Source organism: Thermobia domestica, chromosome 1, assembly GCF_964235325.1.
Source record: "Thermobia domestica chromosome 1, izTheDome1.hap1.1, whole genome shotgun sequence".
NCBI classification, from domain to species: domain Eukaryota; kingdom Metazoa; phylum Arthropoda; class Insecta; order Zygentoma; family Lepismatidae; genus Thermobia; species Thermobia domestica.
Window position 1 is genome coordinate 226423662 of NC_137454.1, and position 22541 is coordinate 226446202.

The 22541-nt window shown below is 36.0% G+C and overlaps 1 protein-coding gene across 1 annotated transcript in view; it reads right to left on the minus strand.

The window, feature by feature from the left end:
- Positions 1-22541, minus strand: part of LOC145667117 (phospholipase B1, membrane-associated-like) — a 121418-nt gene that overhangs the window by 51684 nt on the left and 47193 nt on the right. The window contains exons 4-5 of the mRNA XM_081734862.1: positions 7795-7957; positions 6699-6856 (exon numbers count right to left, since the gene is read on the minus strand). Of these exons, the coding sequence (XP_081590988.1) occupies positions 6699-6856; positions 7795-7957 (321 nt within the window). The remainder of the gene's footprint in view (positions 1-6698; positions 6857-7794; positions 7958-22541) is intronic.

The following is a 22541-nucleotide window of genomic DNA, read 5'->3' on the forward strand; positions in this document are numbered from 1 at the left end:
TTGTTATTCTGTATTCTCTTCCTCATTGTAAGCGTCTTCTATTATCTGCGAATACGTAAGATTTAGCAACTCCCCATTATTTAAATTTTCTTCGACGTCTTTTTCTTCTGCTTGCAATTCTTCTGCTTCCTCTTCTTCTTCTAATCATTTTTTAATTTTTTTTCAATACAAGTGGATGCTTCCTTTCCTTTTCTTCTGTTATTATTCTGTTACCTCTATTTTCTAATATTTCTAATAGTTCATTATATTTCTCTTCTTCATCATCTTCTATAGCTTCTTTTTCTACTTCTGCTATTTCAATTTCATTAACTGCATCTCTTTCTTCTTCAATGTTCATCATTTCTTCTGTTTCTGCAATTTCAATTTCATTAACTGCACTTCTTTCTTCATCTTCTCCTTCTTGAGGAATTACATTTGTTGGTATATTTACTCATCATCTTCTTTTCCTTCTTCCCTGATTTCATAATGTATTTCCATTAGAATAACTTGCGTCTCTTTATTTCGTACGTACTCTTCTTCTTCTTCTTCTTCTTCTTCTTCTTCTACGTCATGAATAAAGTCTGTAATCTCTTTTAATAGCTCTTGCGCACTGTTCTTGTTGTTTTCCACTTTATTCATATATTAAAAAAGGATATTTTCCTCTTTGTATATATATAGAGGAACACATATATAGAGAGGAAAAATAAATTCATCTCGTTACTTATAAACACCTTCCAAATAGTTATAAAACAGTTATATATATATATAGATTTCAAAATTGTTATAAGGAAAAAGTAAGACAACTTTATGATATCGAGTAAACGAAAAGCATACCTTTTCAGTATCACACATGTACCAAAAATGTTTTCTTTTACTTCTTCAATAAAATAAGCGTCAGAGAAACAACTGTATGCTCACAGGTTGCTTCAAGAGTGGTTTCTGATGAACAAACACTCTGTGCGTGGATTTTTATACTTATTCTTCCGGAGTTTCACCATTAATCTTAGCGAGCATGAAACTATATATTTGACATTAATATCGACCGTTTTACTTATTCCATTATTACCTATACCCAAGTAGAATGGGATGAATGCCTGTTGAGTTTTAGCATTGATCTCAACAACTATGCATTCAATAGTAATATCAGTCATTTTCTACACTGTATTACGGAGTACTACCTTTTCCACTACCTTTCTTCATCTATTATCATTCACTTCCTTTACTCATTGTCTTCTTTGGCGAAACGACATAATCATAGGACGTTACATCAGCATAAACTTACTTGCGAGAGACCAAACTAAGAACACCATGCAATAGATGCAAGCGCTCTGATCTATCACTGAGCCACCGTGCCCTTCAGCTAAGAAATAAACTTGACCTACATCTGTTCCCTGCTTTCTTCCCTAAAACTCAACGAAATGTACTTTTAAAATCCAGATATTCAACTTAGAATTGTTACATAAATATTTTAATAACGTTATTCGCTTTCCCCTGAAAGATGCCACTGTATATGTCCCCTTATCGTAAAGGGTATGTTTGAGTGACGTTAAACTGAAACATTTCATCTCTCTCTTACGGTGGCCACAGTGTCTGAATGATAAAGTGTGCTTATCTCTGGTATTTAGGGTCCCTGGTTCGATCTCCGAACGAGTAATTTGTGGTGAACAACATCGTATTCGTGAGTTTTCTCGGTGGTACTCTCTCTCATTCCACATTTTATTCCATCATCATTCACTTGCCTTAATCATGTGTCCTCTTAGTGTAAAGGGCATATTTGTTGGATGTTATACTGAATCATTTCATCTCTCTCTTACGATGGGCACGATGTCTCAATGATTGCGAGAGATCGAACTAAGGACACCATGCAATAGATGTAAGCCCTCTGGTCTATCACTGAACCCCCGTGCCCTTCAAGTAAGAAATAAACTTGACCTATATCTGTTCCCTGCTTCCTTCTCTAAAACTCAACGAAATGATGCTATTGGCTTCTCCTGAAAGCCATAACTGTATGTGTTCCCACTTGCCTTAATCATATGTCCCCTAAGGAAAAGGAAAGGCATATTTATGGGATTTTAAACTAAAAGATTTCATCTCTCTCTCTCTCTCTCTCTCTATCTTTCGCTCTGTCTCTCTCTGTCTCTTTTAATGATAGTGTCTTAATGATAGTGTGTTTATCTCTGCTCTTTAGACTCCCTGATTTGATCTCCAAGCGAGTAAATTTGTGGTGAGCAACATCGTATCCGTGAGTTTTCTTGCGGTACGCTCTTTTCACATTGTATTCCATCATCATTCACTTGCCTTAATCATGTCTTCCCTTACCGTGAAGGGCATATTTGTGAGACGTTAAACTGAACGATTTCATCTCTCCCTTACGGGGCACAGTGCACTTATCTCTGGTGATTAGCGCCCCTGATTCGATCTCCAAGCGAGTAATTTTCTGGTGGACAAAATTGTACCCGTGAGTTTTTTCAATGTACTCTCTCGTTCCACATTTTATTCCATCATCATTCACTTCGGGCACGGTAGCTCAATGCTTGGGGCCCTTGGTTCGATCCCAGCTCGCGCCGTTTCCACTTTGTAGAGGATAAACACTGTACTCGTTTGTTTTCTCGGTGCTCTCCCGTTTCCTCCTACTTTCTTCATTCTGGCATGGGATTATTGTTCAATGTTAAAATAATCATGTTTGTTGGTCTCCGAGCACATACAACAGACAGACAGACAGATAAACAGTTTTATTTTATTTATATTACGTAAGTATAGGGACGATTGTTTGTACGTGGGGTGTCAGAAACAATCATTGCATGTGGACTGTGATTTAACTTAAAGCTATCATTTCATATTATCAAAACTGAAACACATAAAGACGCACATCTTGATTCGTATATTATTTTATCCTTCAACTACAAGCGATGCATCTTTTTCGTTCAGCGTTCACCACCTGTTATATACAAGACTCCAGACATTTTCCTCATCTCTGAACGGAATTGAAATACGAACTATCAGCACATACACACACACACACACACACAATTACATAGTCTGGCATCATACCTTATCTTTTGTTCTTGAACTAAACACCTTTTAACGCTGAATTCAATGTACAACGAAGAGAAAGAGCACGAAACAAACATTCACAGCTCATTCAGATTTGCTTATGTATGTGTGAGTCTCTTTTTCGTTAGAATTCATTGTCGCTAACAAGCATGAAAAGAGACTATGAGCAATAAACTTCATTCCTTTATTCTTTAAGCTCCTTTGTAAACAAACGATGATATACAGTTTTAATGTTTCATGACATATTCATGGGACGTGTAACTTAAATATTATTATTATTTATTTACTACTAATATTTCTAAGCTCATTTTTACTTACCAATTTTAATAAAACAGCAAGTGAACTCAGATATTGACTTCACTAGAAGACGGGGCACTGCACACATGTACAGCCTATCATTTGTCAATTATAACTATTCTTTTCCCATGCTATACAAGCTTTCTTCACGTACATACACACACATACACACACACACACACACATGAATACCTTCAACAAAACATGTCATAACATGAATCGGAGGCTCTATCCTATGGAATTTATGAACTGAGTACTTTCTCATATCATTCAGGCTAAAAAAAAAGTGGCTTTGAAGCATTACTCAAAACATCCTTCAATTATTAAACACGTTTTCATATATTCAGGGCCACATTAACCACAATCAATTTCTCGTGTGACCTCAAGGCCATACTAACTTCCAATTCGTTGACGTAATTTGATCGTTGGCCTATCTGCAAAAGTGACTTTGAATACTAGTCATAGCAACATCATCGTTTTCTGTGGGGCTGTGTTTCAAAAAAATATCTCATCCCGGCTTCAATACAGACATCACCATATATTATAGTTTTCGTTGATGTGGTTCTTCAAATAACACCTTTCACGTGGAACACAAGGCCACTGGGGACTTCAATATATGAATTTTCATCCTATGTTGTGAAAACATTATGAAATGCTATGGGAGGCTTCCACCATTCAATATCTCAGCTTCTGTTCATAGATGATGCTGAATGGAATCCAAAATAACGAACTATTCAATCAAGACCTGGGAAAGTCATGTTTCATCTTGTTTATATAGGTGTCCAATGCGATATGACCAAAACTAAATTTCAATTCTGATGTTGTTGCAAAAACTTTCACCTGGCACCCAAGAAATATCTATAGGGGAACTTGAATATACGAATTCTCATCCTACATTTTCAAAAAATCACGAAATACGATATTCACCTTAGCAACCCAGAGCCCAGGGAACGTTTCCAAGGCGAAATTTTCCCACAGGGTGACCTAAAACACAGCAACACTGCCCAACACACGTCTATGCTTACATACCCTAGTAACAGTCGCACAAGGTCAAATTTGGTATCCGCAAGGATCTCTACTACAGACTAGATGGAACAGAGTATCTCAACGTTTTTCAAACAATAAACACACACTTTGGGAGCTGTGAACACCGCACTTCTCATGTTGGAAGGTGCTGGTGTAGGCTGTAATATTCGGTGGCGTCTTGATTGCTACAACTCGATTTTGGTGTTGTTTGTCATGATTTTCTTATAGTACTTGCATTCCAATGTTATCAGATATTATTAGCGTGAAGATGCAAACACACTTGATATACTATCTAGTGGTTTGCCAGGCACATCGATTTTTGATCCCATTTGTATAAGTAGAAGTGTCCTTGCCTCTGGGACGAGAGAGGTCTCATTAGCCTACTTGCTGAAAATGAACATTAAGTTCCAAACAAACGAACACAAAAACATAATTAATATCACAAGACCTTCATAAATTGATATAATTGCATTTTCTCTTTTAACGCATTTCATAATATTACCCCTTGTTATATAATGTTATACTTCTCTGTTATGCTATGGGATTAAAAAACTGTTTTTTATATACCAAAGGAAAATGAAAAATGAAATATTTCAATTTTTTGTAACTCTGTTATGCCTTGTAGGTTAAAGGACACTAATCGATATTAATCATTATGCACTACTAATCATTAAACTGTTCTTCTATCGTTGCGGATTCTGAAATCTGTATCGTTACGGATTCTGTGAAGCAAATCCGATGAATCCCTCTTGGTGTTCAATTCTTAATATTCAGCAGTATTGTATGAAACTACTTATAAAACTATAAATAAGAATAAACAATTATTCCTAATCTAAAATAGAAAGTGCGGACGGTACCTCCCACGTGATCATGTAGTTATCATCATACGTATCTGTGGCGTGAGAGATATGTGTTGAACTCCCAACGGGATCTCATTTGGTATGGATCCTACCTTAAACCATATAGCCCTGACTTTGAATAGGATGCTAAGCTCAAATGAAACGAACCAAATAAACAATGTACAGATTGTTATCAGAATATGAGAAATACTTGGAGCTGGAACACATCAAATGCCTGTGTTGACAATGATCAAGTTGCGATCATAACGCCGGGTTGTCGGTGGTGGTGTGTTAGGCAAAATCCAAACTATGTAAGAAGCAGTAGAACGGGAGTGAGTAGTGAATTGAGCAGATTTCGGCACTGTAAAATGGGTTACATCTCTGGTTTTCCAAAGTGACCAAATTGATGAGCTCAGTTACATCGTGACAAGTATGTTGGGCATTGATGAAGTCTACAAACTATATGAGAAAAACAAACCAGCGAGGAGCAACAGGGTCGGAAGAATATTCTCAGTGACAGAACACGCTATGCATCATAGTGGATTTCAGTCAGAACTGTCTTACGACTGCGGTGTAAATAACAGGGTATCTGAAACAGGACATTCCACAGGCTATGTCGACGACCACATTTGGTCGCAAGTAACTTGACATGGGTAAAAAAAGCCTGGTTGCACGGATAAAGCCGCTGATATGGGAAATAACCTTTAGCACGACGCAATTGTGCCGCTAACGTACAACACGGATTACTATGACTGGAAACGTGTGATATGATTGGATGATTGGATGAATCATTTTTTATCTTAACTCAAGTCTCAGGCCGTGTTATTGTGTAGCGGGCGTCTAAAGAAGCGTGTCATCTACATTATCTTCGCCCAAGCGTGAAACATTGCGGTGCATCTGCTATATGTGGACTGAAATATTATGGTTCTTTTCCCGAAATATTCTGGGGGTCCTGTGCTGACGCTTCCCGGTCGTGTCATTGTTTGTGACTATATTGCCCTTTTAGGAGACTGTATCAATCCTGTGGTTCTGATGTTTTCATGTGATAACACCATATTCGAAGATGATAATGTGGTTATTCATACAGCAAGAACAGTGGCGGTGTGGTTTAAGATCAGGTTGAACTTAAACGCCGTTCCCGGCGCGCCCAATCCATGGGCATGAACACGATTGAACATTTGTGATCCGTTGTGAGACATGGTCCGTGCCCGATTTCCCCCTCACACTTCTCTCGCATACCTGAGCCATACATTGGACTCGTAATATGGTATATATATTCCACTTTGTACCGTTTTCGACATCTGTCACTCCATTCCACACCGTATCAGGTTTGTTCTGATGGCGAAAGGTGGTCTAATGTCATACTAATCAGGTAAGTTGAATTTTTTTCAGGTATTTCTATTATTTTGGTAACCATTTGCATCTACACTTTTTTAACTTTATAAAAGTAAAAACTTATAATACAGATCAATAATATAGCACATTACGAACAAAAGAACTTACTATTTCTTCTTCCACTTTATGAAAATCTTGAGCAGTAATTTTACCTTTCTGAATTCTTCTTTCTGTAACTGACAATCTGTTCAGACAAGGACAATGAACAGTATGTATATACAAACACGGAAATGACTTCCTCTGGAATTCTCGTGTAATTGTTAAATCTAAAAGAACATAAAAATGTCCAATGGTGAATTAATAGTAAATGTAATTACTATTTCTTTCAATATGATAAATTAATTTTATATTACATTAGTTACATCTACGTTATTCTGTCTAAAGGCAAAAATCTTTCGCTCTGTGAAGTAGTAAATTGTTGTTTTTCAATTCTGGGAAACAATATTACCAATAATTCACAAATTAATAAATTAATTAAAATCTAGTAATTTGTATAGAAATATTATCCATGCTGAATATTGCCTGCTTTTATAATCAGATATAGTCTTATGTAAGTGATAGATGTACAGAGCAGGGTATGCAGAACACTATTAGCAAATACATATACAAAGTAATGAAAAGACAATATACTCATACTCTTCGAATTTCTTTCAGTTTTCCCTTTTTGCATTTACCTTGATTCATATTTGTACAGATGTTGATGTTAACACTTGTATTTATAATGCATGTTCATCCCTGACGAAAACTTTTTGTCGGATTTAACTGAACCTTAATAGTTAGCCTACTAGTAAATTTCTCTGTCAGTTGACAACGCTGACTTTATTATTTTGGATAGCCCATACGTCCACAAAATATCCTCAAATCCTGCCACACAGTTATATATTTGTCCCTTCCCGTCCTCTGCCCTAAAGTAATATCTAATATAGGAACTAAGAAAAAGAAAGGAAAGTAAAACAACAATAGTGTGAATGTCTTTTGCTTATGACTAAAAGAACTAAATTTGCACATACGTAATTAAAGGTTATAAAAACTATTATTGCTTTTACCCTTATAAACGAGAATATATTTTTATTTGTTTGTAAAACAATCAAATTTTTAACATATTCGATATTTCAAACATGGTATTGTTTGTTTCCATATCCCAATAAGACAATTCAAATAGTCCAATTAAGTATTATTTACTAGAAGTATTTTATTTCTTTACCTACAGCTGAGAGCAGATTAACGAACGTTCGCTGCAAATGTTTTTGTAGAAAATTAAAAAGCTCTTGAAGTTTCCTCTTATGTCTTTCAACAGGGTCCCATGTGTAGAATGACTGGCACATATTTGTACAAAGTTCTATGCTTCCAGACTGTACTGTAAGAAGCTCCAATCGAAAGCAATTTATTAGTATACGATACAATGATATGTTTATTATTGTGAATATGTTCTGTCATGTGCTTTTTTGTGAAAGTTTGAATTTTTTACATAATATTTACTTGTATATACTCACATGAAGTCAAACTAAAATGAAACATCAATTCCCTCTTCAGTGTGTTTTCTGCTCCCACATACTACACTTTTTATATAAAAAGCTCTTTAGAAAGGCTGTAAGCTTAATGTATGAGAAACGACTGAAAAGTTTTGTGGCTTTTTTATTCTAGAACAAATGAAAGACTGATAGGGCCAAATCTGGCAAATATGGTGAATAAAGTATGAGTTTAGAAACTGTAATCTCAGCTAGTTTGTGAGTGGCGGGCCCTTTTAAGCAACGCGTGACAATTAGTGACTTTGCAAACGTTAGTGTTTTTTTCATACCTGAGAACTAGATTTTTCAAAACATTGTAAAAAGAAATATTTTATTCTGAGTTTTTGATGATTCAATTTTTTACCTCAGCATTAACACTCTTAATTGAACTTTAATACGCGAAAATTACTCGCTAAAATTACTAATATTGGTAACGAAATTTAACTCCCTTTCTTGACCTGCAATTTGCAATGAAGGGTTGAAATAACAAAAGCTTACTTTTTAAATTATAATTATCTGATTCATATGGTACTATACTTACTAGAACAACGCATAAGTTCTTCCTATATTTTCTATGACTTTTTACAATTCAAAATTTCCTAATTTTGGCAATTTGAAGTATGATACGGATCAAGTGCAACATGGAATAAAAGTTCTTCTGTTTTCTTTTTAATAAAGTATGCAATTATATAAGAGAAAACTACAGTGATAAATTCAACTTTGATATTCGACTGTTAACGAAGTTGTAAGAATTCAATTAACTGCACGAAAACACATGCTTGTGGTAAACTCAATTGTTTGTTTTGTGAACCAAACAATTCACAAACTTAAGTCATAAACCTTGTTCTTTAATTTGTTATTTCTGTTTTAATGATGAATGATTTACAGTACACAATAAGCTTACAGCTTACTAGTAAAAAATAATTTTTAAAATATAAAGTTAATAAACCAATCACGAATAAAAATAAAACAAAGTATTAGAAGAAGTAAGAAATAGAAAAGAGCATTGTAAACACGAAACTTATTATTATAATTGAATTAACAATAGGATAAGTAGGTAAATTATCATGTCTTTGCACTATTATTATTATTTTCCAGAGGAAAGTGGCAACCAATATAATAATAGAAATCAAACATTTGCAACTACAAAATAAATCTTGGAGTAAAAATTGCGTAGCATTTTTTGTCTCTTCCAATAGCAAGAATGTTTGGAAAGGAGTACGAGGCATAACAAACCATGAAACAAATAGAGCTTGCTTGCAAAGAACATGTTTTCTTGATTTTGTATAGGCTTTTATACACAATAAAAGTTATGAACGGTCTACTCTTTTGTTCTATTACATTGCGAATAGGCAAACGAAAGATCTGTCTTACAGAGAAAGTTATTATCTAAATAGGTAGGTGCCTCCTCAAAACTCGAAGTAATAGGAACCAGAAGCATTGTTAATGAATTAATTTTACGTGCATCTAAAACTAACTTGAATCTTCTGTTTCATGCGGTGCAAAATAATGTTCTTCACAAAATTTGAATAATATTTCTCAATAACATCTTAAAATTCTAATTTTAACATCAAATTTTCATTAATATTCTTCTTGTCATCAACATAGGTAGAGAAATATTATTTAGAGAAAGAATATTCTCTAAATAATTAAGAGAGAGAAAAGCATCTCCTTCTTAACATAATACTGTGAGTTACAGTATATCTTATTAAAACTATGTTGTTCTGTAAAGTCATCCTTAAATTTTTAAATTAAGATAATGAATTTAATCTCCAGTTCCTGGGATAAAACTCGTTCCAATTCGTCAAATATTTTTTTATACATTACTCATCGCTTGTTTTTTCTCAGTATTTATAGAGTAGTTATAAACTTTATTGGATTTTCAGCAATTGAAATATCTAACAATCGTTTGATTGTTTTCTGTCGTCCAATCACGACTCCTACTGTTTAATATGATACCAGAGGAATAAAGAGAATCACACCCTACAATAACATTTTTAATAAATCTCTTATTACAAAAAATCTTTTGTCTAACTTTGTCCCGTAGAATTCATAATAGCCAAAATATATTTTTTAATAAGTGTGGATCTATTAGCTGAGGAAACAGTGTGAGAGTAGTTTCTTAATAAGCAATTATTCTCAATTATCTTTTCCGAGTTGACATGAGACACTGCTTCCAGAATTCAGGTACAATTCCACTGGATTTTTCATAATGGTTGCTTGTACACTTCTGGTCGCAAAATGTGGGACTAACTTCCAGAGGCTAACAAGGCATTTGTGTGACCTCGAATGTCAGAACCGCACGAAAATGTGCTTACATTACAAATCGCCCATCCCCAAAATAGAGGTAACAGTCATTTACATGCAAAACCCAGATGTTGTCTGGTAGCGCCATTCAACAACGGAATATTGTATCTGCACGAACAAGCACTTTCTCCAATTGTGTGAATAGTATAACTGCAGTAGAAAGCCTTCTTTTGGAGTGGTCGGATGTGAGTTAGAGTGTAAAAAATGTACATCGGTATCATGAGGTGAATTAATCCCAAGATCGTTGTCGAACTGTTTGAGGCAAAGTTTGCGTCGTGCTGAACGTGCAAACGTAATCGGAGTCGAGGATATGGAGTTCGCTATTACGTTATATAGCATAATGTCACAAAAACAATGATGATCACGTAAAAATGCAAGAAGATACACTGGATAGGTATAGTGATTTTGATGGACAGGCAGATCCTTTTACCTGAAGTTGGCCCGTCCAATAATACAAGACTTTCATCTCCAGACCAACAGGAACCTTTTAGTAAAAGCAAGTGCGAACAATCTCCACCCAAAATGTCGAGAGCGAGTATATTACAAAATATTGTTTACAATATACTGCAGAACTTTCATGAAGACTATTACATTCATGGCTTCAACTCCTATAGCAAACTTATAAAGCGCTAAAAATGCATTGGAAGTATATCAAATTGCAAAGTAACATCAGAATATATGACTAGAAAAAGGCGAGAACAAGCTCAGTTCAAGGGAAATAAACTGTCACAATTAGAAACGATAGAAGAGTAAGTAATCTTTCAATTTGTTAGTACAAGAACGTATGAATCTGGTGTTCATTATTGGCATTTGAAAATGTGGGTACTAGAAGCTTCTAAAGTTGTTGGCGTAGACAATTTCACAACTTCAATTACTCTTATCAACAAACTTGAGGATGAATATGGCTTTTCTTCCACGCATATCACTGCGTTCATCACACATAAGGACATAAAATAAGACCATAGTATTCGTCGCAAAGCACAAGAATTTGAGGAGAAAGTAAGCAAATATGTAGGAGAAGGCAGTGTGGAGAGAGAAAATGTTTGAGACCAAAGTCAACTTAATTAGGAAATGTTTAATTGTTAATACTATCTCACAGAGGCAAGAAAACTACAGGTGGCGTGTTTCTGTCTGTGTGTAGTTCTATCTATAGCTATACAATTGATGTGGCTTTATCAATGAGTGGCTAATTAGCTCACAAGTTCTATATCTGTTTCCAAGAGACACAAGGCACTTTTGGCCCAACCACGAAACATTCATGTAGATGTATGCAAAAGTTTAAAAATGACTACTGACCATATGAAAAGTTTTTAACCACTGTTTTTGGTGAACATGTACGTGACGATGGGAAGAACCTATTACTGTATGATTCCTGGTCAGCCCATAGAGATCTGTTAGATGAAAGTTTTTCGAACAAGGAGTGACGCTCAAGATATTGCCAACAAAATATTGCTTGTGTACTTATTTAGGCAATATAAGCTCTACGTGAGAAGGATCGATGATTTTGTAAGAATATAATGTTATAAATCACAATTAAAATTACACGATTGTCATTTTATCATCAGATTTCACTCTGGGTTATACAAGCAACTTTTTGCTCCGAAGTAAGAGCCTATGTTGCACCATGCTTGGCGAAAGGCAGCTTATGATCATTACATACCAATATCATCGGTTGAAAGTGTAATTAGTGTGGCGTTTGATATTGGACTGCCTGAATGCAAAAGTGCTATTGAATGTGAAAAGTGGCTTTAGTCAGATGTGCTTTTTGTTTTGTTCTACTTTGCTTTGACCACATCGTTGAACACTATCAGGTCAGTGGAAAAAGTTTGATCAGATAGCGTAATTATTTTAGGTAGAGGGAAATATAGTAATCGGTCCCGACATTGTAAATATGTATGTTTTGGCCCTATTATATCGATATTTTACTTCTTCGCGTTACTAAAGTAGACTTCTTTGACCTTTAGGAGGTTATTACTTAAATGTATCTCGTGGTAAGACGGCGCAGGTGAAGAGACGAATATCTCATACCACTATTTTTTAGATAAACAATTTTAATTCTACACATATTTTCATGTGGTTCTGGGCGTTTGAGGTAAGGTATAACCCTCATAAGTCTAAAACAAATTGAAGTTAGATAATTAAGTTCCTCAAATCTCCTTACAAGGGAAATTTACTTTCCCTCCAAGCAATGTGCAATAGACCAACTGGACATTGCTTCCAAGTAAATATTCAGAAAAGTATGGAAACTCTGGAAAGTACACCGTCAACAAAACTAATAGAAACAAACCAAAATTCTAATAGTCATGCGCTCTTTGTCTAGTGAATATCGAAATGAATTCGCGTATTAATATTTGTTTCTATCATGGGTTCGAATCCTCGCTAGGCAAGCTCTATTTTGTTTGTAAATAAAGAATCTGCATTATATTGGCAAAGAGCATTCATATTTGAATGCAATAAATTTATAAATATATATCACAGCTATGTAAGATAGAATATTAGATTATATATGTATTAAACTAAATCACAACTCATTCTTCTCTTGCATTTAACGTTTACTCTGGCGTGAGAAATTCATATTCGATTCTCTCAGAGGAGATCATATGGTTCAGATTTTCACGTTAACCCTTTTAGGTTTTCCACTTCTTGAGGTATATTTTATACTTTCACTCAAACAACTACTGCATCCTTACTATTTGTCGTAGGATCATGTTTCAAGCCCCGTTTTTTTTAGAATAAAGCATACTTTTCAACGGAACCACTCGCTTGTCCGTATTATACAACAAAAAACGGGAAAACCGGGAGATTTTACGAAAAAAATGTTTTTGGAATTTTTTCGCCTCTCAGTCCCGAGTCTAGGTTCACGTAGAGATCTAAGTGTTTTTTTTTTTTTTTTTTCGAAAATACATTGGTATGAACATAATAAATGTGCAAAGTTTCAATCTTGTATCTTGAAAACTGATGTGGGAGAAAGTTTTGAAGTCTAAAGGTGACCCATTTTCTCATATATATATATATATGTAAATACTTCAAAAATGCACTGCATCATTACTATTTAACCTACACTGTAAAAAATCGTTGTATTATATCAACGATATGCCTATGTGTTTTCACGATTGTGTTAAAATATAACACAAACAGATGGTTAGAACAACTCAGTCTCCATTTGGAGTTGTGTGTCAAATGCCGGTAATTGAAATGCCATACATCCTGTGTGTTAAATTAACACAAGTATAGAATCTTCGGTGTTGTTCTCTGCGTGAATGCCAAATATGTTGGGCATCTAATTATAAAGGCTTATGAATTGAAGCTACAGACAAACACAGTAGAAAGAAATACTTTTAAAAATCCAGGTATATTCAACATTTCAACATGCAAACCGCGCAATGTGTTTTCAATTGTTTTACATAATGTTTTTGAAGAAATATGTCAGCAGCGAAAAACAACATCGTATTAATGTGTTATTTCTACACTGCACTAGAGTTCACCAGTCAACACCGGGAACTGTGATTCAAAAATGGCGGAAAACAAGTAGAATCACGATTAAGAGGCAAACATATTATAAAGATGTAGGTAAGAGTTTCCTATTATTCTTGGTGGAAGTTGTGTTTCGCACTTTCAAGAAATACTCCAGAATAAATGTTGGAGAGGATAACAAAAATTGTTATGAAGGTTTTCTGTATGAAGTGTTCTGTTGTTTACTATTCTTATTTTAAAATTAGAATGTTCGTAAGCTTAAGCATGCACACCACATGGTTTTCCAACACAGAAAGATGGTAACATCAACACCACACACTGAGTTATTTCAATATCGAAATAGGGTCGTAGTAACACAGAAGTCAAGTCGAACTAACACCAAACACGGTGTTAATCTGGTGGTCTGACTTTGAATTTTGACTCAGAGAGTGTTGAATTAACACCAAAACGGTGTTACTTACATGCCTTTGACCTTGAATTATGACGGATTGTGTGTTGAAATAAGAAAATGATGTTGAAGTAACAGAGAGACTGTGTTATTGTTCGCTAGTGATCTACTATGCCAGGCTTAGTTGCATGCATGGGGAGCATGCCCGCGACCGTTCGGTCTATTTAATGGACGGGTACCGCTAAAATGTGTCGCACCCCGACCGTAGTTTCTCAATATAAGCTATGTATTCTCGTGCACAAAGTGCACCGTCAGAATTTGTCTCCTAATTCCGACTTCGCCTAAGCGATGTAACCCCCATTCACTGAGGGAGTGGGATACGCCCACTGCGCGGCCAGACCGAAGTCCTTAGTGCCTACCAGTTGACCTACTGGTTGAGGCAGACTGCTAGCGAGTTAGTCCTACCATGCTCTGCAGGTATGGCGCCTGAGCGTTTCAAGGCAAGTTCACCTCCCCCATACGCTCATCGTTACCCAGATTCCTGGGATTAGTTCCCGCATGGTACCGAATCCCACGGTATGACCACAGCCCGACAGAGTCCAACCCAATTCCGGGGCCCCAGGCAATGCCTGAGGGGGCTTGTTCAATCCCGGCCCTGCCTATATCTGTCGTTCAACTGGCAACCACCTTGTCGTGTAGAGGTACCACGCACACGTCGAGATACTCCCGTATCTCATCCCGGACCCAATGGTACGTGTTAGGTCACCATTTGAGTTTGCTGCCGGCCCATATCCCACCCAGTTTCCTCCCTTTAGCAGGATCAGAACCGTTACCCAGATTCCTGGGATTGGCCATTTCCCACCTCCGTTTGGTCCCCCTACAGGCAGGAATCCGACACTTTCCCCCGGTAGGGTCGTCCGAACAATACGGAACTTCCTCTAATTACGGTAGAGGCAGTGTTGGGTAAGTTACTTGCAAAAATGTAACGCGTTACAAGTTACTTTACATTCTCTTAAAATGTAACGCGTTACTAATGCGTTACTTTTAGGTCCGAAACTTTGAATATGTGAAAAAAATTTTATTACTTCAGTTTTCCGTACTACTATTACTACCGCTATTATTATTATTATTATTATTATTATTATTATTATTATTATTATTATTATTATTATTATTATTATTATTATTATTATTATTATTACTATTATAGCACGTTCTGGATCGATTTATATAAATGCAAGGACAAATTTTTACTTGAGAGCTATATGAACATTTTAATGTAATGTAACATTGAATAAAATGCCATACTGCGTTACTCGTAGGGATGGGCACGAGTGAGCTCGAGCAAGTTTTCTTTGAAACTCGATTCGACTAGAAACAAACATCTTTGAGTTCGACCCGAGAACTCGGCTTGAAAAAATTTCCTCTAACTCGACTCGAATTCAGGTCGAGTTTCGAGTCGAGTCGAGCCAAATCTGGCGTATAGTTTCGGGTACTCTCTTCAAGTATCTTACATAGACAATATAATTATTATCAATGGTACTACTACTACAACTTATTATTATTATTATTATTATTATTATTATTATTATTATTATTATTATTATTATTATTATTATTATTATTATTATTATTATTATTATTATTATTATTATTAATATTAATAACACTGTGTATAAACATGAAAGATAGACGGTTTATATCTGAATACTAAAAAAGTAGTTGATTGCCAACCTCGATAGGCGTGAAGTCTAGGAGTCAAGGATATGTTCACGAGCTTCTGAATTTGAATTGAGGGTCTAGGTTGAGTATTCGGGCTCGAGCCAAACATTGTTAAAAGTTATAGGGCACTGGCCAAACATCTTCAAAACTGCTCGGCCCGGGTTTAGAATTGTCAACGACTCGAGTAGCTCGGCTCACAGCTCATTCACAGCCCAAACCGAGAAGCTTACCCAACCGAGTCGGCTAGAGCCCTTCGCTCAGTTGAGTCGTAGAGAGCAGATGGCTCATCCCAACCAAGCCAGCTCGAGCCGATTGTTCACTCCAAGCGAGCCGGCTTGAGCCATCGGCTCAGTTAAGACGACCCGAGCTAAGCTTGTTATAAAAATTTCTTGTAGTCTCGCTATCGAGACGCGACGAGATGCGAGCATTGTCCCCTCTCGTGAGCAACACTAAAAGTATTCCATATTACTGCTTAGCTTACATTTCTCATGGTTTTCGCTTTCCAGTGTAATCAGGCCATGATTTCAAAACGAGTTAAAACGAGCGAGCCAAACTCGATTCGACGCGAAAAACAGGAAATCGGCTCAGAACTCGACTCGAGAATATTACTTTTGACTCGACTCGAGACTCGAGTTGGATTTGAGTCGAGTTTTAGCTTTACTCGTACCCATCCCTATGCGTTAGAAAAATGGTTGCTTATTATTATTCTGCTAAACTAATTATATAATAATAACAATGTTGCTATGTAAAATTTAAAATATAGAATATAGAGAAACATTACACTACAAGTGACAAAATGAGAACACATGAACTGAGGGTGAATCAAAACTTGCCAGAAGCTCTAAAATTGATACTTGCTTTTTAAAGCTAGTTGTTCCAAACTCTATAATCAACGGGACTTTAGGATATGCAAACTAATCTAAAAGAACTCTAATATTACATACCATCAACATTACATCAATAAAGTAGGCTTGCTCATCAGAACACAGTTTATTCATATTAACCCCTTACTGTATGTCGTTAATTACGGCATCCTAGTTGTTGATAAATATTTCTCGCCGGGGCACCACTTTACTTTTAAATTCTGTTCACCATCATCTTCAGCTTTTACGAAAAAGTATTCTTTAAAATGTTCGAACGATAAAATATCTTCGTTCTCCATCTTTACAAAAGCAACATCAATCAAAGTAAAATAGACTACCAGTACCATTGCACTCGTAGTTCACTCACTGAATGTATTGATTTGGAGCTGTCAAAATATAAGACAAAATCTTCCAAGTGCTTGCAATCAGTACACGTGATTTCCGTGAGCTGTTCTGATCTTCCAAAAACAGCAAGTGGCACTATATTTTGTTATATAAATAAACAAATCAAATTGTATCTATGAATGTATTTACAAGCCTACCAACATAAAGTTCGTAAGGCGAAATGAGAAAATGCACATCGAGATTCCCCGTTCAGCCTTACATTAAGATGAAAAGTGATAACAGGTTTTACATGCAAATTTTATTGCTAAGGTCATAAGGCGAAACGGGAAAAGGCGAACAGTGCAGGAATCGTCCGTCACTGACATCGTTCATGCTCCATTGTTCCATTCTGAGAAATTCACTTACAGGGAAGAAACATTTGTTTCCGAAAAAAATATAAATATTGTAGTTACGCATCCGAAATGTAACGCGAAAAAAGTAACGCAAACTAGGTACGTTACTTAAAAATTTGTAACGCGTTACCCGTACAGTTACTTTGGAAAAAATGTAACGCGTTACTAGGAAACGTTACTTAAAAAGTAACGCGTTACAAGTAACGCGTTACTTGCGTTACGTTACTTCTCAACACTGGGTAGAGGCACACCGTACATTACGATAGCCAATGACTGATGTAGACCGTCTGATCAAGGCAGACATTGTCATTTGGAAGCCGTGTCTCCCCAAGCCCCTAGGAGCCGTGTCTCCCAAACAATACGGGGCTACCTATCTTTAACGTGTTAGGTACCACGTACACGTTGTAGCGAAGCTACTTGTCCGAAATCCAATGGTACGTGTAGGCCACCATTAGAAGGGACACCCACACCCTTCCTCGGTAGGGCCGTTCAAGCAGTACGGAACTACCTCTAATTACGGTAGAGGTACACCGTACATTACCAGACCCAATGGCTGATGTAGACTGTCTACCTTTAAAGAAAATGGCCATTTAGGAGCGGCGGCTTCCCTGGCAGGGTCGTGTGCCCGCCCACTTCCTCAGCACTCCTGAGGCACAAGTATGCGTTAGGATACAGGTATCCCATCCCGGACCTAAGAGAACGCATAGCACTCTCTTTGAGGACAACCGAGATCATACTCCCGGTAGGGCGCTGGATCCGCCCACACTTTTGGGCACACCACCTACCCACTCTTTTTTAGCGTGTTGGGGTACCACGCAGCCTTATCTCCCGGACCCAAGGGCACGGCCTAATTGCCCATTTCGGGGGATACACGAAGGTTCACCCCCACTGGTAGGTACAGCAGCCGAAGCTGCCTACCCCACTGCAAAAGTGATGGTGTCACACGTACTCTCCCAGATCCAATGGCACGAGTTAGTCGCCCATTTCGGTGGATACCCGAAGGTTCACCTCCGCCGGTAAGTTGTTGTCCTGCTTTACATACAGCTTCACAAGGAGAAGTGTAAGTTCGCTCAGGACACTCGAATGGAAGTTTGTCTCCAAGCTTCCACCCGAACCAATCTCCCCCAAGGCACACTGTGGCTACAATGCATGCCACAGGCATCGGCCCATTGGGGGTCCCTCCCCCTTTCTCAGCACGGGCTTGGGAGCGGCCACGGCGGGGTTAGACTGTGTTATATTGATACTTGACATGGTGTAATATTAACACAAAATAATTAACACACTACACACTGTATTACTTTCTTCGTGTTAGTGCAACATCGCCAAAGTTGCACTCCACACTTTTTTCCACACTACTGACCCTGAGATGGTGTCGAATCAACAGCGAAAATACTAACACAGATCCGGATCTAATACCGTTCAACACCGGTTGTGTGTTAAGGACTTAACACACCCCCTGTGTTAAACGGCAACACCGCGGGGTCTGTGTTGAACTAACACCGCATAGTGGTAGTCAGGCTGGAATTACTGCCCTGTGTTAAAATTGAGTTGAATTAACACAACCATTTTTTACTGTGTTGGCAATTGCCAATCCTGAGTTTATATTTATCTATGTATCTATCTATCAATACATATATATACATTAGTCAAGAGTATAATAGTATACTAATGAAAAAGTGAAAGTATGTACGTTGGAGAGTCTGTCCAATCCAAGCTAAACCTGAAATGAATACAGTGAGCAAGGGGAATCTTCGTGTAAGAAAATAAATGGTCACTAACCGTTATCGACACTAAAAAAAGTGTCTTTTCTGCCTACAGAAAGATGTAATAATATAAAACCAGACATGTAAAAATTGTAGAAATTGTTCTCCATTTCTCCTTCAAATAAAGATTTTATTAAAAATCCTGAATCACGTATTTTTAATGAATAGATTGTGTACCGAAAAGCACACCTCCAACTTAAGCGAATCCCAATATTCGGTACTTTCGGAAATAAAGAAAAACACATTTGAGCATTCTATATTTTTTTCTTCCTTAGGGAAGAATTCCAGAATAGTTTTTTCCCTTACATTTTGTTAAAAGTTTATATACCAAATTTTACACTTCCAAATTTAGCATGTTTAGATTGCTCATTTTCTGACGGAAAACAGAAAAAAAAAAAGAAAATTTGAATATTATAGAAACGAGCTACTTTCCATTTCCAGAAGCGGAATTTTTCTTTTAGAAAAACTAAGACACATATTTCCTCATTTTTAATTAAACATTTATTTGCCAAATTTCACACCTTCTTGTTAAACGATTCCTTATAATGACCATATGTCACTCCTTCTCATGCATTGAAAATCAGTTCCCAAAGCTTGTTAGCTATCTTTGGTAGTTTGTCAGCCTAATTCTCCTGTAGAGTTCTAGCAACTTCTGCCAATAGATTTTCCATTAGATTCAGGTACGATGCTCTACGAATCCAGCCAACTAATTTAGGAAAAATGTATTTACAAAATATATCTTGAGAAATATCAATTAAAGGATCTTTTTTAATATTTCATGTGTAAAAAATTTTAGATTGATTTTTCTTGTATGTATTTTCTGTCCGAAATCTACGTTTTTCACAAGAAAAGGAAGAACATTTGAAATCTTCATTTAAACTTCCTCGCCCCTATTAGGATATACATTTGAACTGAAATATAAAATCCCACGGGAACACAAGAAACACAACTGTTACTAACACCATATTCAAATACTAATTTTGAAACTGTTATCTCGTTTTGACCATTTTCTGAGTAGAAAATGGGATAACAAAATATATACATAGAAATTATCCACTATCCTCTTTAGAAGTGATAGTTTTGAGATCACTTGGACACGGTCAAGCTTATTTTTAATAACCAATCTCTATTACGAGTATTATGTATGTTCGGAATTAAGGGTCTAGTAAGGTACCCCATTTTTTCCATACATTTGAACCCTTCCTCCTCTAAGAATATTTTGTTTAATAAAAGTGGCATTGTAAAATTGGCTCGGAAACATATTATGATCATAAAAATAAATTTCAAGTTGCATAGCCGGTTTCTCGCGACGCTACAGACGATTTGAATGTGAGTCAAAATTTATTTACAACTACACTTTTCCCTGTAAACTCGGAATTTCCAAAACAGCTCGGATAACCATTAGCTTATTTTTAAATATTGGAGTTATTCAACAAAATTCATTACCTTAAGTTGAAGGGCGCTGTGAAATTCTATTTCTTTTGATTTTGAGTCCTCCTGTGATAGTCTATTAATTTTGGGGCCACTCTTCTCCTTAGGATACACATTTTACGAAACGTGACGTGACGAAAACCTGGTCTGAGCTAATTGCCAACCCATTTAAAAAAAATCCAATGTATCACCGTTTCCCCATGATTATGAGATAGACAACCTTAATGTAATTTTTGACGTATTGATTAAAAATGGAAAATTGCTCTTGTTCTCGGAAAATAGGAAATTCCGAATACGTTGAAGCAAATATTAGCTTTTTTCTTAATAAGGAGTTCATACACTAAGTTCCATCTCCCTAACATTACAAGTTTGTGAAATACTCTACTTCTGGCACACACTGAAACTCCCTGTCCCGCTTAGGATAGGCACTTATTGACAGGATACAGAGATGACAGGACCTTAGTCCAGGATAGGCATTATCTGTCTCTCTGTTTGTTTGTTTACAGGATAGTTTATTTTGCTGTTTGTAATTACGGCAGGTGTGGAAAAATCAGTTCTCGTAAGCATTTGGTCTTGTTATATGATTTAAAGACCTGTTAACAAATATATATATTACGTTTGCAAATGAAGTTTACGTAACACATAACACAATAGTGTAAGAAGCAACGAAAGCAGAGAAATTGTTGAATCTTAGGTTTCACACAATAGAAATATAAAAATCACTTGAAATTTATTACAGAAATGCAGCACGTAAATATCTGGCATAATGAGTATCATTCTTTCCTACAAGTGTGCTGGTTCATATTCGAAGCTTTCAGAAGTACACTTTACTTCTTTTCGTGGAAAGAATATTGTATTACAATTTTACATCTGGTTTCGTCCTTTTTGATTGTTCTACTTTTTTCAAAACATAATAATATAGTGCAGCAAGTATAATTCCAGATAAAAGATAATTATGTTTCGAACTTCCCTTCTATTAATAAAACATAAAAATAACCTTAAATACGAATTAAATATGTATTATACGTCATTGAAACGAAAGTAAGAGATTACTACCATTTGACTCAGTCTCTCTGTTTCACTATAGTTGTCGCAAAGCTTAGTCAATTTTAATGAAACTTGGTATGTACACTCATGTCTAAAATTATTGTCGCATATCTATAACTGTCTTCTTATAAGAATATAATTTGATAATGATTTTGCAGGGTACTTTTAATACTGATATTCTGTGTATAATCGGGAAATGTATATTTGTGGTAAATTTCATAGGGAAAGAATTGTAAATACGAGAATTATATTGAGTAAAATAAAATGTTGCTAAATGGACAAGAAAATTTTATTTTCGTTTTATTGTTCTTATTTACGGCTGTTTTCACATGAAATTTCCCATACGCATGTCTTTGCTAATTATACACATACTAACATTATAAAATTACCGGGCAAATTCGTTATCAAATTATATTCCTAGAACAAAATCTTTATAGACATGCGATAATAATTTTGGACATGAGTGTACCTTCCTCCAATCCTTTAAAAAGAACCTCACTATATGATGTTGTAAAGATATGTCATGACTAAGGGAATGAAGGAAATAAAATATTCCCAATGTTGCAAATTTTATCGTATAGAAAATCATTTTCTGATAGGAATTATATAAAATTTATTTCGTATTCGATAAATCGTAGTGTGTAGTTCATTTTAGTATCCCGGTCATCCTTATTGATAGCATTGTATGCTATGCTTCTTACTATGACATTC